The following is a 13,426-nucleotide window of genomic DNA, read 5'->3' as shown; positions in this document are numbered from 1 at the left end:
TATGTTTAATGAAACAGAGGAGACAGAATTTGAGCCATTTTATTTCCTCAATGACCAAGGTTTTGATGGGACTTTACTTGGTCAGGTAATGACAAAATTGATTGGCTTGGAAATGCTTCTGATCAACCTTTAATTGTGTTGATGCCACATGATTCAATATGACACCCTGAGTAACCATGTCAAATGTAATTATCAAAACTTCAAAAATTGCCCAAGTGCTCCTTATGACTAAGTATTGGCTTTATTTTTGGAATAACTCTAAAGTTTTGGGTTTCTGTTTTACCTGAAACATTTGCATAATACATAGACAAAGCCTAAGAGAGAAAAGAGGGATGGAGGGAAAAATCTAAGATTTCAAATTACCTGGCTGTTAAAGATAGTTATTAGGCCTTTCTGTGAAGCAGTTATTAATAAATCCAATTGAGGAACCTTGACAATGCACTTTATCACATCCCGTCTTCTACTACCTGTCAATAGCATAATATTAATTTCAATTTCCAGCACTGAAGACGCTAAAATTCATTTGTTAAATCAGTCTTAAAAGAGAAAGAAAAGACAACAATGTTTTGCCAGGAAGTCCTAAATTACTTAAAAACTAAAATAGAATAAAACCATAAACCCCAGCAACTGTAGCTTTTTAATTATCCTTAGAGATAGATCTAAATATATAGAGCTTCCCAACTAAATGTGGTGCATGAATTCACAGAGAAAATGTAAGATACACACCCACACACCATATACATATACCCTTATGTGTGCACATTTCACAGAGAATGAGTTTTCCAAACATCTTTTGAAATCACTTCTATTTTGAGATTTTTCACATCTCTGGAATCTTTTCTGTCACCATCATGATTTACAGAAGAAAATTTACAGACTGGATATTCAATACTATTTCAGAATTTCTTGTATAAAAGAATGAAACTATTTCAGTGCCATTATTAAGTCTTTTTAAAAATTGTGTACGTTTTGGGGAAAAAACAAACCAACTTCACATACTCTAGTATGTGGTTTCTATGGCCACATACTGAATGATAAAGCCATGTATATTGGACTCTTTTGGATGATTTAGCTTTTATAGTTGCTAAACTCTTAGGAAAGGCAAATGAACAAATCTCATGCTCCAGTGTTACCACATCATGCATGCATCCACAGAGAAGCCCCCACAGGGATGCAAATTGGTCATTGGGGGATTGTAAATAAATTGTACTATTTCTATGTACAAAGCACAGGTGTACATATAGTATATAATCAGATATACATAGTAATTAATATCTAAGGTATTAAAAATGTCATGTCGCACAGTTGCTGGGGGAGAAAAGGATATTAGAGAAATCATTTTATAAACAGGTTCCTTTAGGATCATTAATGAAAAAAAGATTGAAAAACACACTATTCCATGCCCCTATGATTCTCTCTGCTTCTACTCCTTCCCCAATGTAGACTATTTTCTACATAGAAGGCAGAAAAGCATTTAAAGAACAACTCATATCATGCCTCTTCTCTATTTACAGCTTTCTTATAGTTTTCCCTCTCACTTAGAAATAGATCTGAATATATAGAGCTCTCCAACTAAATGTGGTGTATTGTCCACAGATTCCTGTACATCTATCCTAATGTCCACTCTTGCCTCTTCAACCTCACTATCCGCTATTCTTGCCTTGTCACACCATTCCACTTCATATCTGCCTGAAATACATGCTCCTTGTTCTCTCTTTTTCCAAGTTTTTTTATCCACTTCTCAGTGGGGGCTTCCCCAACCACCTTTCTGGCTCCCAACCCTAACCCAATTTCTTCTTCCTACATTCCTGTTTTATTTTTCTCTAAAATATGATTATTTTTTTCTCCTCCAGCACTTATTGCCACCTGACACTGTATATGTTACTTTGATTTTTCTGTTGGTGTCTGTCTCTCCCCATGAGAATGTAATCTCTATGAGGTCAGGGACTTTGTATCTGTCACTGCTGTGTCCCCGGCACTTGAAGAGGTACCCAGTGCACCTTTGTGGATCTTAACACAGATTGGTTAAGGGATAAATGAACTACATCTGCCATCTAGAAAAATGCTTTCAAAGTTCTTACTAAGGATGTGCAACACTTCTCCTCTGCACTCTGACCCTTCCTCAGCTCAAGAGCAATGATGGCCAGAATAGTCCTTTTTCATCTGTTTATTTGGCAATAGTTCCCAGGGTAGAGGCTGGGCTAAGGAAGGGTAAAAGCCATAAGTGGGCTTTGTTCACAAAGGACTGAAGTAAATCCAGGAGCTTTGGTAAAGGACCATTAGACTCAACCTGGACTACCCAGTTCATCTTTAAATATGTGATGGAATGCTAGAAGACAGTATATTCAAGGGTATATCTTTTCCTGAACTTCTCCCAACCTGGATGAAATAAAGGGTAAAAAACCCAAAATGTCAAAAGCAGAGAGGTTTGGAAATCCCCAAATCCCAGGTTCAACTATGAAGCCCCATGTCAATTGGTAACTTTCTAAATGGATTAATATCTCTCTCCATGATTGGGCAAACTCAGTTTTGGACATGTCAGCAAACCTCCCTAAAATAATTGAGAGTAAAAGTATGGGGGCACTTCTAAACTGAAAACGTAATTTCAAGAATTAATTTTAAAGATACATGATTCCATTTGGTACTAGAGCATGCATTATTGAGCTCATTATTGAGCTGCTAATGTAAAGAGGTTTAACTTGAGGTCTGAGCCTATTCAAGAATACTTATATTTTTTTCACCTCACATACTTAATGTTGTTGGAGCAATGATATTTCAGTTTTATCTGCAAGTGTAGTTTCTTCCTACAACTTCATATGAAATTGTCACTTCCAACCCCCAGTTATGAAAAAATGAGCAAGAAAATAAAATGAAAGGTGATTCAATGGAAACAGTAGTTCCCAATACTTATGTATTGAAAAAAAAATATTACAACTCATACTAGAAGGTAAACTAAGAAATATCACCTGAAATAATAATTCGCTGTTTTCTAGACACAAGGAAAACCAAATTTTCTTCATCCATGTGGGAAGCAAGAGCATCATCTTCAGAGAAGTATCCAAAGATCTAAAAATCCCAAACAACACATATAGACATGCATAATATTTTAGAATTAACTGCAGAGTAATAACATAGTTGATATATTTTTAAAATTTTATTTATTTTTTATTTATATATGACAGCAGAATGCATTACAATTCTTATTATACATATACAGCACAATTTTCATATCTCTGGTTATATACACAGTATATTCACACCAATTCATGTCTTCATACCTGTACTTTGGATAATAATGATTGTCCCATTCCACCATCATTAATAACCCATGCCCCCTCCCTTCCTCTTCAACCCCTCAGCCCTATCTAGAGTTTGTCCATTCCTCCCATGCTCCTGCTCCCTATCCCACTATGAATTAGCCTCCTTATATCAAAGAAAACATTCGGCATTTGATTTTTTTGGGATTGGCTAACTTCACTTAGTATTATCTTCTCTAACTCATTTGCATTTACCTGCAAATGCCATGATTTTATTATCTTTTATTGCTGAGGAACATTTTTTAATCCATTCATCTATTGAAGGGCATCTAGGTTGGTTCCACAGTTTAGCTATTGTGAATTGTGCTGCTATAATAAACATTGATGTGGCTGTGTCCCTGTAGTATGCTGTTTAGAACATGCATTGGAGAAAAGTAGCCTCTTTAACAAATGGTGCTAGGAAAACTGGAAATCCATATGCAACAAAATGAAATTAAACCCCTATCTCTCACCATGCACAAAACTCAACTCAAAATGAATCAAGAACTTAGGAATAAAACCAGAGACCCTGCATCTAATAGAAGAAAAAGTAGGCCCTTAATCTCCATGTGTGATTAGGCCCCAACTTCCTTAATAAGACTCCTGTGGCGCAAGAATTAATAAATGGAATAGACTCAAACTAAAAAGTTTCTTTCCAGCAAAAGAAACAATCTGTGAGGTGAATAGAGAGCCTACATCTTGGGAACAAATCTTTAACTCTTACACAGCAATCAGATAGAGCACTTATCTCTAGGGTATATAAAGAACTCAAAAAGCTAACCACCAAAAAACAAATAACCCAATCAATAAATGGGCCAAGGACCAGCATTGATATTGACTAAAATTTAATTTAGATTAATAGCTAGGGGGTTCCCCATATGAAAAAGAATATTTGTTAATATATTCAACAAACTGTATGTTCATAATGCATGATTTTTGAGTCATCACTGATTTTTTTAACCCCTGTGCTTCCACCAATGTCCCAGGCCAGTGTCCTTGTTCAGATGAGAGATCTATTAAGATCTGGCACTTATTTTTATAAATCCAATTGCCTTCATCTGGAAGGCCCTCAGCTAGAAATCTTCACACTGAATTTTGTTACTCTCAAATGACTATTCATACCCATTTTCTATGGATCTTTCTGGGCCAGATTTTTCATTCTGGCTTTCTGGGAATTTAAGAGACTGTTATCTATTTAAGTGTTCTAAATCTTACTCTCTAGGCATTGCATGAGAATAAATTTCTATAAAAAGAATATCTTGAAAGAAAAGTAATCTTTATGTATGAATAATTGTCAAATTATGACAACTTTAAACTGCAAGGAATTTGAATAGGCCTGGTATGGTGGCATATGCTTACTGTCCCACCTACTCAGTAGACTAAGGCAGAAAGATCACTTGAACCCAAAGGATTGAGGTCAGCGTGGACAACCTAGCAAGACGCCTGTCTCAAAACACACTGTTCTTCAATTGTCTTATGAAAAAACAGAAATAAAATTCTCATAAACTTATGAGATTTTTTTAAAGGAATAGGATTTTAAAAATTCTTTTTAATTACTTAAAACTAGATTCTTACATGTCTAATATATCACTATTTCTCACAAAGTTGAGACTAGCTGATCCTTGTTAATAAATGAATGGCAGAAACTAGGGAGTACTCTGAAACATCAGGGTGTCCACCGGCCACTCCAGAATCCTGCTCAATAGCAGATCTGATTCCACATGTCTGGGGTGGGGTCTGAGAGGCTGCATTTGAAACAAACTGCCCATGGGTGATCAAACTTTGAGAGTAAGCTGACTCAATTGAGAGTAGATTGAAATCAATCACATATCATTTTGTTTTAATAACAATTTATTTCAATGTTAAAGGATGGCTCAGCATTATATTTTATCATATATCTTATCATTAGTTGCTTCACATGTAACTACTTCTACCTTTACATACCCACATCCAAATCTTACAACAGGTGGCAACTGCCCTAATCCCTTCTTACCACTAGACTTCACTCTGTGGAAAAGTTTCGATCATCAAGATTTCCTCTCTTATATTTTCCCTTCTTCCCACCAGCAAAGCCAGTGCTCAATAAAAAAAAATAACTAATTTATTATTTTTCAGAAATCATTGTTCATCTTTCATGGGCATAAAATCTCTGGGTTTAACATCTAATTCTCTCTGAAAGACCGATGAAGGAGAAAGAAAGTGCATTTAATAGATCTATGTTTTGAGCCAGGCGCAGCGGCACACACCTGTAATCCCAGTGGCTTGGGAGGCTGAAGTAGGAGTATTGTGAGTTCAAAGCCAACCTCAGCAACAGTGAGATGCTAAGAAACTCAATGATACCCTGTATCTAAAGACAATCCAAAAAAATAGGGCTGGGGATGTGGCTCAGTGGTTGAGTGCCTCTGAGTTCAATCCCTAGTACTCTCCCCCCACCAAAAAAAATCTGTGTTGCTGTGATTTCTCTATCATCACTTACTGATGCATTATCCAGTTAATGGTCATGTATTGATCTGCCCCTTTGCCCTGTCTCATTGAATCACAACATAGTCTTATGGAGAGAGCATGTGCTATAGGCTGAGATGTAGCTCAAAGGTAGAACCCTTGCCTAGCATGTACAAGGCCTTGGGTTCAATCCTCAGTACTGTAAAAAACAAAACCAAAAAGAGTGTGTGCTGTGTAGTCAGATGGCTCAGTATTTGAGTTCCTGTACTATGATGCTTAATTAGTTGGACAAATACTCACCTTTTTAAGTTTCAGTTTCTTCCTCACTAGAATAAAAGGGTAAACTTATGCGTTCTTTTTAATGACATTGCTCCTGTAAAGCATTTTGCATTGCACCTGACACATATGTTATTTAAAATTAAATAGCTGTTATTATCATTAGAGAGCCTAGATTATAAGGCATTATGGAAGGGACAGAAGAAGTTATAAATACTATGAAGACTATAACCACTAGTGAGAAAATAAGGTTCGTTTTACTTTAAAACCATACGTCTATTTAGGGATTGAACTTGTTTCTCCCATAAGACTTAAACTGATAATATATGGAAACTCTCTGGGATAAAGTTATATGACTTCTATGGTCAACCAGAATCAGAAAGAAAATTCAGCTCTTTTCCTATCCAAATTCATCAGTTCTCTGCAGCCTTTGTCTCCTTTCTTATATTATGTAGAGTGTGTGGTCTGTCTTCTCAACCACACATTTCCAGTCCTTTTCTCACCACTGCATTGACCAGGCAAGAAACCTCACCACTGGGGGAATCCAGCTGCTGCATTCCTTGTGGTCATGTTGCTATGGCTGATTAACTTGGGGAAAGCCTTCCAGCCCTGCAGCCAGGACAAACAATTCCTTAGGAGCTCCAGCCTCAGTGGGTCTCAAAGTCTCTTGGCTATCATTCCACGTCTCCTTCGGTGATCTCTTGCATTGATCACAGGAGCAATGGAAAACCTTCTCCACTCCCATTAAACATGTGACTCTACCTGTTACCAGAGACCTAGGCCAGAGGCCTGACTCTGGTAATCCAACAAATCAGGTCAAGTTAATGGCCTCCAAAATCAAACAGAAAAAGTTAATGATGAAAAGCATGAAAAGAACTTTAATCAGTGTAGCTATGCTAGGAAGTAAAAGAGTCTTGTGTTCTTAGCCCTGTTATCAAGGGATTGAAAATGACTTGAGGTTTTGTAGAAAGAAAAATGAGGGTAAGGGTTGGGGATTTGCAGAATTGAAGGCTTAGCACAGCTGTCAAAGCAGGTGATCTTGATCAGACCTGGTCAGGTCCATTTCTTACCTCAGCACGGGTCAGGTGGGGACTTGTCAGCAATAAGAAAGTTGCTGTTGTCTGGTGGGCAGCTTCTATACATCAGAAGATTTTTATGGATCAGACCTGTTGTTCCTGGAATCCAAGGTAACTCAGAGCAAAGGTGACAGGAGCAAATGGAGGCAGAGATGCAGGGAAAACTGAAGGGTCTAAGTCCTTGCACCTCCGGCTCACTCTCAACAGCTGACCTCACCTTCTTCTTCAAAGATGGAGGTCATAAGACAAGAGCTTCTCTAGCTTCTTGTCCCCATCCTTCCTTCCTTCATTCCCTTTGAAAGGAAGCTATGTCTCTCTTTCCCTGTCACCTGTTCTCTGCATCCCATTTGCTTTCATCTTTTTAGAGTTATCTCCTTTTTTCTTTCCCCTGCATCTTCAATCTCTCCCTTTCTACTGACTTTTTAACATTCAAGCATATTCAAATCTTTCCCATTGTAAAAACACAAATAAAGCACTAAAAAACATTTTAAAGTCAACCACAATACAGATAATAATCCTCAGTCCCATTTTTTCATTCGTCTCTTGTCCAGCTTCCTTCTCCAAGTATCTCACCTCCTTACATTATTGTTGAGCTTGGATTCCTTTTAAAGTGACATTTTGTTTTCTGTTGGTTGTAACAGCAGATGTTCGCTTTTGAACTTTGACAACTTCCTTTTTGTATTTTTCTATTGCTACCAAAACAAGTGACCACAAACCTAGTGATTTAAAGTAACATCTGTGTGTTAACTCACATTTCCATAGGTCCAAGAGGGGTCTTGCTGGACCAAAATCAAAGAGCTAGTAGAGACATGATTTTTACTGAAGTCTTTGGGTGAAGATTAGGCTTCACATCCATTCAAGTTTTTGGCCATATATACAACAGCAGTAATGGAGTTTCAAATCGCCTTTATGCTTGAAATCTCCTTCCTTCCTGTCCTGTTTTTAAGAACTTGTGTGATGGGGACCCACCTAGATAATTTGAACAAGTTCCCTAAGTTCAGCTGACTTGTTCCTTATCAATCCATTAAGTCCATTCACAGCATTACCCAGATTAGAGCTTGACTGAATAACCAGAAATAGGAATCTTAGGAAAGGGAGCACCTTTAGTATTCTGCTTATCACACTTGCCTATAATTCCAGCAACTCAGAAGACCAAGGCAGGAGGATTGCAAGTTCAAGGCCAGTGTCAGCACCTTAATGAAGCTCTAAGCAACTTAGTGAGACTCCGTCTCAAAATAAAAAATAAAAAGGATTGGGGATATGGTTCAGTAGTAAAGCACCCCTAGGTAAAATCCCTGGTACCCACCCCCCCAAAAGAAATTCTGCCTACGATACACTCATATAAACATATAAACATTATTAATATAAATTAAATTCACTACAAATTTTTTAAAATTGTGAACATTTGCCAGCCAATTTAACCTTAGATTATAGTATGAAATAATAATTTTCAGATGATAATGTGAAATGACAATGGGAATAAAAATGCTTTTTTGTTTCTATGCGAATGAATTCCAATGCTTCTCAGGATAAGAGAATTCCAGATTGTGCTGTCATTTAATTTGAAATAATATGTCATATGTCTATGATACCTGATTTCAAAAAGCAGTTTACAGACAGTCATTTAATCTGATTTCTAATTTTCATGGAGATAATTACAATATATCTGTTAGGTTTCTGAGAACAGATATGGGAAGAAATCCATGAGCAATGTCTCATGTGAGGTAGTATAAGGTATTTTAGGACTTGGAAATGGGTTCAAATCTTAGTTCTACTATCAGCTGGTCATACAACCTCAGGCGATTTTCCTTAATTTCTCTGTGCTTGAGTGTTCTCCATCTGGAAACTAAGGATATCAGTAATAACCTCCATCTGATGCACTGATGTAAAGATTAAATGATAAGGTATATAATTAAATTACTTGTGATTAGAAAGGTTAGAAAGTACTTAGATGACACCAAGTACCAGGTAGGAAAGAGTTCAATCAGTGTTATGGTTTTGATGTGAGGTATCCTCCAAAAGCTCATGATGGACAATGCAGGAATGATCAGAGGTGAAATAATTCAATCATGACAGCAGTAACCTAATCAGTAGATTAATCTGTTTAATTTAAATGGACTAATAGATGTTTAACTATAGGCAGTTGTGGCATGGAGGAAGTTGATCACTGGGGGGTGCATCTTTGGGGTTTATATTTTATTCCTGATTTCTTCCTCCTTCCTCCCTCTTATCCCTTCCCCACTCCTCCTTCCCCCCTCCCCCTCTCCCTCTCTCTCTCCCTCTTTCCCTCTCTTCCTTTCTCTCTTCCTCCCTCTCCCTCCTTCCTGGTATCAGAAGGTGAGCAGTTATCCTTCCTCAAGTCCTTCAGCTATAATGTTCTCTGAAACCCTGAGTCCAAAATAAACTTTCCCTTCTCTAAGTTGTTTCTTGTCAGGATTCTGGTCATAGCAACAAAAAGCTACTGACACCATCATTAACATTTGAGGTATAATTCCTGATTTTTCCAGGTATAGTACAAAAAACAGAACTCAGGTGTCCTCCTTGCTGGTTCAAAACTGTCCACTAATCACCCATGCTGCTGCGATGCTAGGAGCCACAAGCAAATAATATGATGCATGGCACTTTCGGTTGTAAGGTGACGCCAGCTAGCCTTTGAGATGATATGATTATGTTAAGATTTACATTCATATGGAAATTGGACTCCTGCTGTTCACCTTGGCCTGCTACGGGACTCATGTTACGGGACTCCTGGAGAGTTCCCATTGGTTGGGGAAGGATAGTAGGAGGGAATTCTGGGGGAGGTCGCCCCCCCCTCCCCCGCCCCCGTTCTGGTAGAGGCACGGGGGTGGACCGGTTTTTGGCTTGCCGGCGCGTACGGAGTATTGGCGGCTTTTTCAAAAATAAAGTTTTGTTCCTGCTTGAGTGGCTCGTGATTCTGTGCCCAGCCAGACTGAGGCAATACTGCCTGCCAGACACACATCAGCCATGCACTTCGTCATAAGTGCACCTTGCAGTTGTATCTATGTGCTGTACATGCAAGTAGATGCCATCATGCAGAACATCTGCTCTTACGGAAATGATCCATTTTGCTACTTCTACTGGTAATAACACCATATCACAATGCTTCTCAAAATAACTTCTGAAGGAAACTAAAAATATCAAATCATTAAAAAAATTTTAGTAAAATTTTAAGATTATACCAGATAAACTTCAGAAGAAACAGCAGAAGTACTTCAGGAGAGATAGCTGAAGTTTTACATTTTGAAAGGAAATGTTTCAAGCAAATAATGTTAAAGAACAAAACATATCTCTTTTTCCTATAATGAACCTATTACCTTGAGGATCTCAAATTTCTCTTTCAACATTTCAAATATTAGTCTAGTCATTGTAAAATGTGAAATAGTTTGAGCATTTTATGTCTATCAGATATATTACCATTATTAGAGTATTGATTTTCTTTCAAATGTGCTATTTGTAGGCTTTGTTCCATGCTTTAAGTGATTTGTTTTTTAAATTACATTAGGAATATATGTTCATTGTAGAACATATAGAGAAAATGAAAAGCAGGTAGAATAATACAAAAATCTGCATGTGGCTTATTTTTTAACCTACCCTGGAACATTCTGTTAACATTTTTGAAGTTAGCAAAAATAATGTTAGCTTTATAATAATTGTTATAGCCAATCCAAATGATACTGTATGACTCCAAATGAATTTGTAATGTGCTCCTAAAAAAATTTTTTACAAGCTGCCTGGAAACACAGATTCACGTAGTATTTTAGAGAAAGTAGATCATGATGTACCAGGCTGATTCACTTTGTAAACTTAAGGCCATCATCTTCCTTTAGTTCCCTTTACATCTAATTTTTCTCATTAGAAATTGAAAGGGAAGGTCCAGACAATGTTTTAGTTGAGTTCTAAGATTTCATTATTCTCGAAAGTGCAATTTTTTTGTGGCATTGCTACAATGAATAGCAATATTCCTACAAATCTTTTGGAATTAGATTTATATGTCTGTGGCTGACTTTCAAAGAATAAATTCAGTTCTTATTACTTGGTAGATTATTATTAGCTAATAGATTAAAGAGACAAACCAGGCAAACCATATTAAAATGAAGCTAGTCTTCCAGCATTGAATTTCCATTTTACAAATGACAGGTTTGAAACTCAGAAAGATTAGGGCACATGGGTTAAAAGAGAAATGCATTGGCACAGATAGTTTGTGAGAAAAATGTCAGGACAATAAAAGAAGAATCTTCTTGCATCATTTTCTCAACCCTCAGGTGACTCTTCATAAACATAAGGTCTGTCAAAGGCTGGTCACAATTCCCCTATTAAACTTGCATATGATTTATAACCCAAGTGAAGGAACAGGATAATGTCATGAGTTATTAGATGAGAAAATCTCAGCTCCAAGACCAAACCTGACTTTCTAGGTGGCTTTAGATAAAAGTCAGTCAAACTTTCTGTGCTTTGTTTTCCTCATCCTTATTATTATAACAATATTATTTTCTATAACCTATATGATGAAACTGTTGTAAAGATTAAATAAAACCTGAAACGGATGTATATATAAAAAAGAAGAAATTTTACAAATGTAAGAAGATTTTGATTTTCTAAATGGAAAAAGAATGAGAAAAAGAAAAAGAAGGAGTTGTCAGAGAGCATGAGACTCAATTTCCTCATCACTATAATCAAAATCATCCAGACTTGCTTTAGAATAGTACTTCACTGCATTTGGAAGCTAGATTCTCAGTTACTGTGGAACTCCAAGTAAATGGATTTACCATCAAGCACATGGAGACTCAGACACAGAGACTCTAGGCCTGTATACATAGGTGTCCTTTTGTGAACACTATGTCTCACTTGTTGGCATTTATGGGGCATCTTGAGAGCACTGGCTTTCTCCATATAAGTGTATAATATCAATGAATTTCTAGAATCTCTGCATGAAAGACTTGTTATACACATCTTTTTCTATTTCAATGGATCAAAACTATTGCATTAGATATTCAAGCACATAAACCACTGGATGTATGAGAAATAGTTACAAGAAAATAGAAAACATTGAGGATATGTGATTCTCAAATCACATTGCTCAACGTTTAGTTGAATTCAAGTTACCAATATACAGAAGAATATCCAAAGGATTTGCACAGTGTGATAAAGCCTAAATCCTGGGAAAAAATACATTCATGTTGCACCCTTATGTGATTCAGGAGTGGGGGGAAGCTTCTATATGATGTTGTATAGTCACTGACAGTTTCACTTTTCTTTGGATGAGAGTTTTTGTTAACAAATACATCACATTCTTCAGATGGGTACTTCCAATCACATGGCTAATTGTATCGTTTTCCCTGATTATTTATTGGTTTTCTACTTTGTTGCATCAAAACAGTCATACTTATACTTGCAGGATTGCCTTTAGACCCATACCCTGGGACCTACACTTTTAGATCAATACTGTCTGATTGAACATTCTGTGATGATGGGGATATTTTCTAAGTTGTCATGTCCTATAAAATAGTTATTAGTCACATATGAATAGTGAACACTTGAAATGTAATTAGCACATCTGAGCAGTTGTCTTTATATTTAATTTAAATGCATTTAGTACATGTGGCTTGTGGCTACCATGTTGGGACTGAACAGTTTTAGTCTAGTTCTTTCATGCAAGTTTAAGGACCATTGTTTATTCCAATACTTTTAAAATCATGCCCTACATTCTAGGATCCCAGAATTCCCCGCCAAAGGGCCCAGACTCTATTATCAGAGCCCATGAAATCTTTCACCCAAGTCCATCTCCAGGAAGGGGGACTGAAAATCATAGCTGAGTAAACCTTAGGTCTGAGAGGTGGCCAAGGAATAGAGTTGGAGGAGATGAGGGTATGGAAGAGTTAGTCTTGTAGACTCAGGTGCTCTTATATGTGCACACATAGCCCTTAAGATGTGGGATAGAGTCAGTAGTGATAATAAAGGGAGGCTGGCCAGGGCCAGCTGTCACCATGTTTCCATGTTTCAGTGTGAAACTACAAGGAGTATGAGATCAAGTTTTAAATTTTAATCTGGACTTCCAGGGCCTGATAAGTTACATTTGTCAAAATTGGAGGACAGAACCCATTTGTTTAACAATTTACTGGATTTATAATTTTAAAATATTTGGACGTATGGTATATGAACCTCTACTTGTACTCTTGCCCAAATTTAAGAGATGGGCCTGCACGTTCACCCTGTCAAACTAGTTAACAAAAAGTCTTTGACATCACATTCTTCAGATGGGTACTTCCAATCACAGAGCTAATTGTGTCATTTTCCCTGATTATATGTGAAAATGCA

At 37.0% G+C, this 13,426-nt stretch overlaps 1 protein-coding gene across 1 annotated transcript in view; it reads right to left on the bottom strand.

Moving 5' to 3' along the window:
- Positions 1–13,426, bottom strand: part of WDR64 (WD repeat domain 64) — a gene marked incomplete at both ends in the record, with an annotated part of 144,767 nt that overhangs the window by 108,308 nt on the left and 23,033 nt on the right. Inside the window, 2 exons of the mRNA XM_081298203.1 lie at positions 364–467; positions 2,967–3,066. Coding sequence (XP_081154329.1) covers positions 364–467; positions 2,967–3,066 — 204 coding nt within the window. The remainder of the gene's footprint in view (positions 1–363; positions 468–2,966; positions 3,067–13,426) is intronic.

This window comes from Spermophilus citellus (genome assembly GCF_964194105.1).
Source record: "Spermophilus citellus genome assembly, chromosome: 6".
Taxonomy (NCBI): domain Eukaryota; kingdom Metazoa; phylum Chordata; class Mammalia; order Rodentia; family Sciuridae; genus Spermophilus; species Spermophilus citellus.
This window is presented reverse-complemented; position numbering and strand designations above follow the sequence as displayed.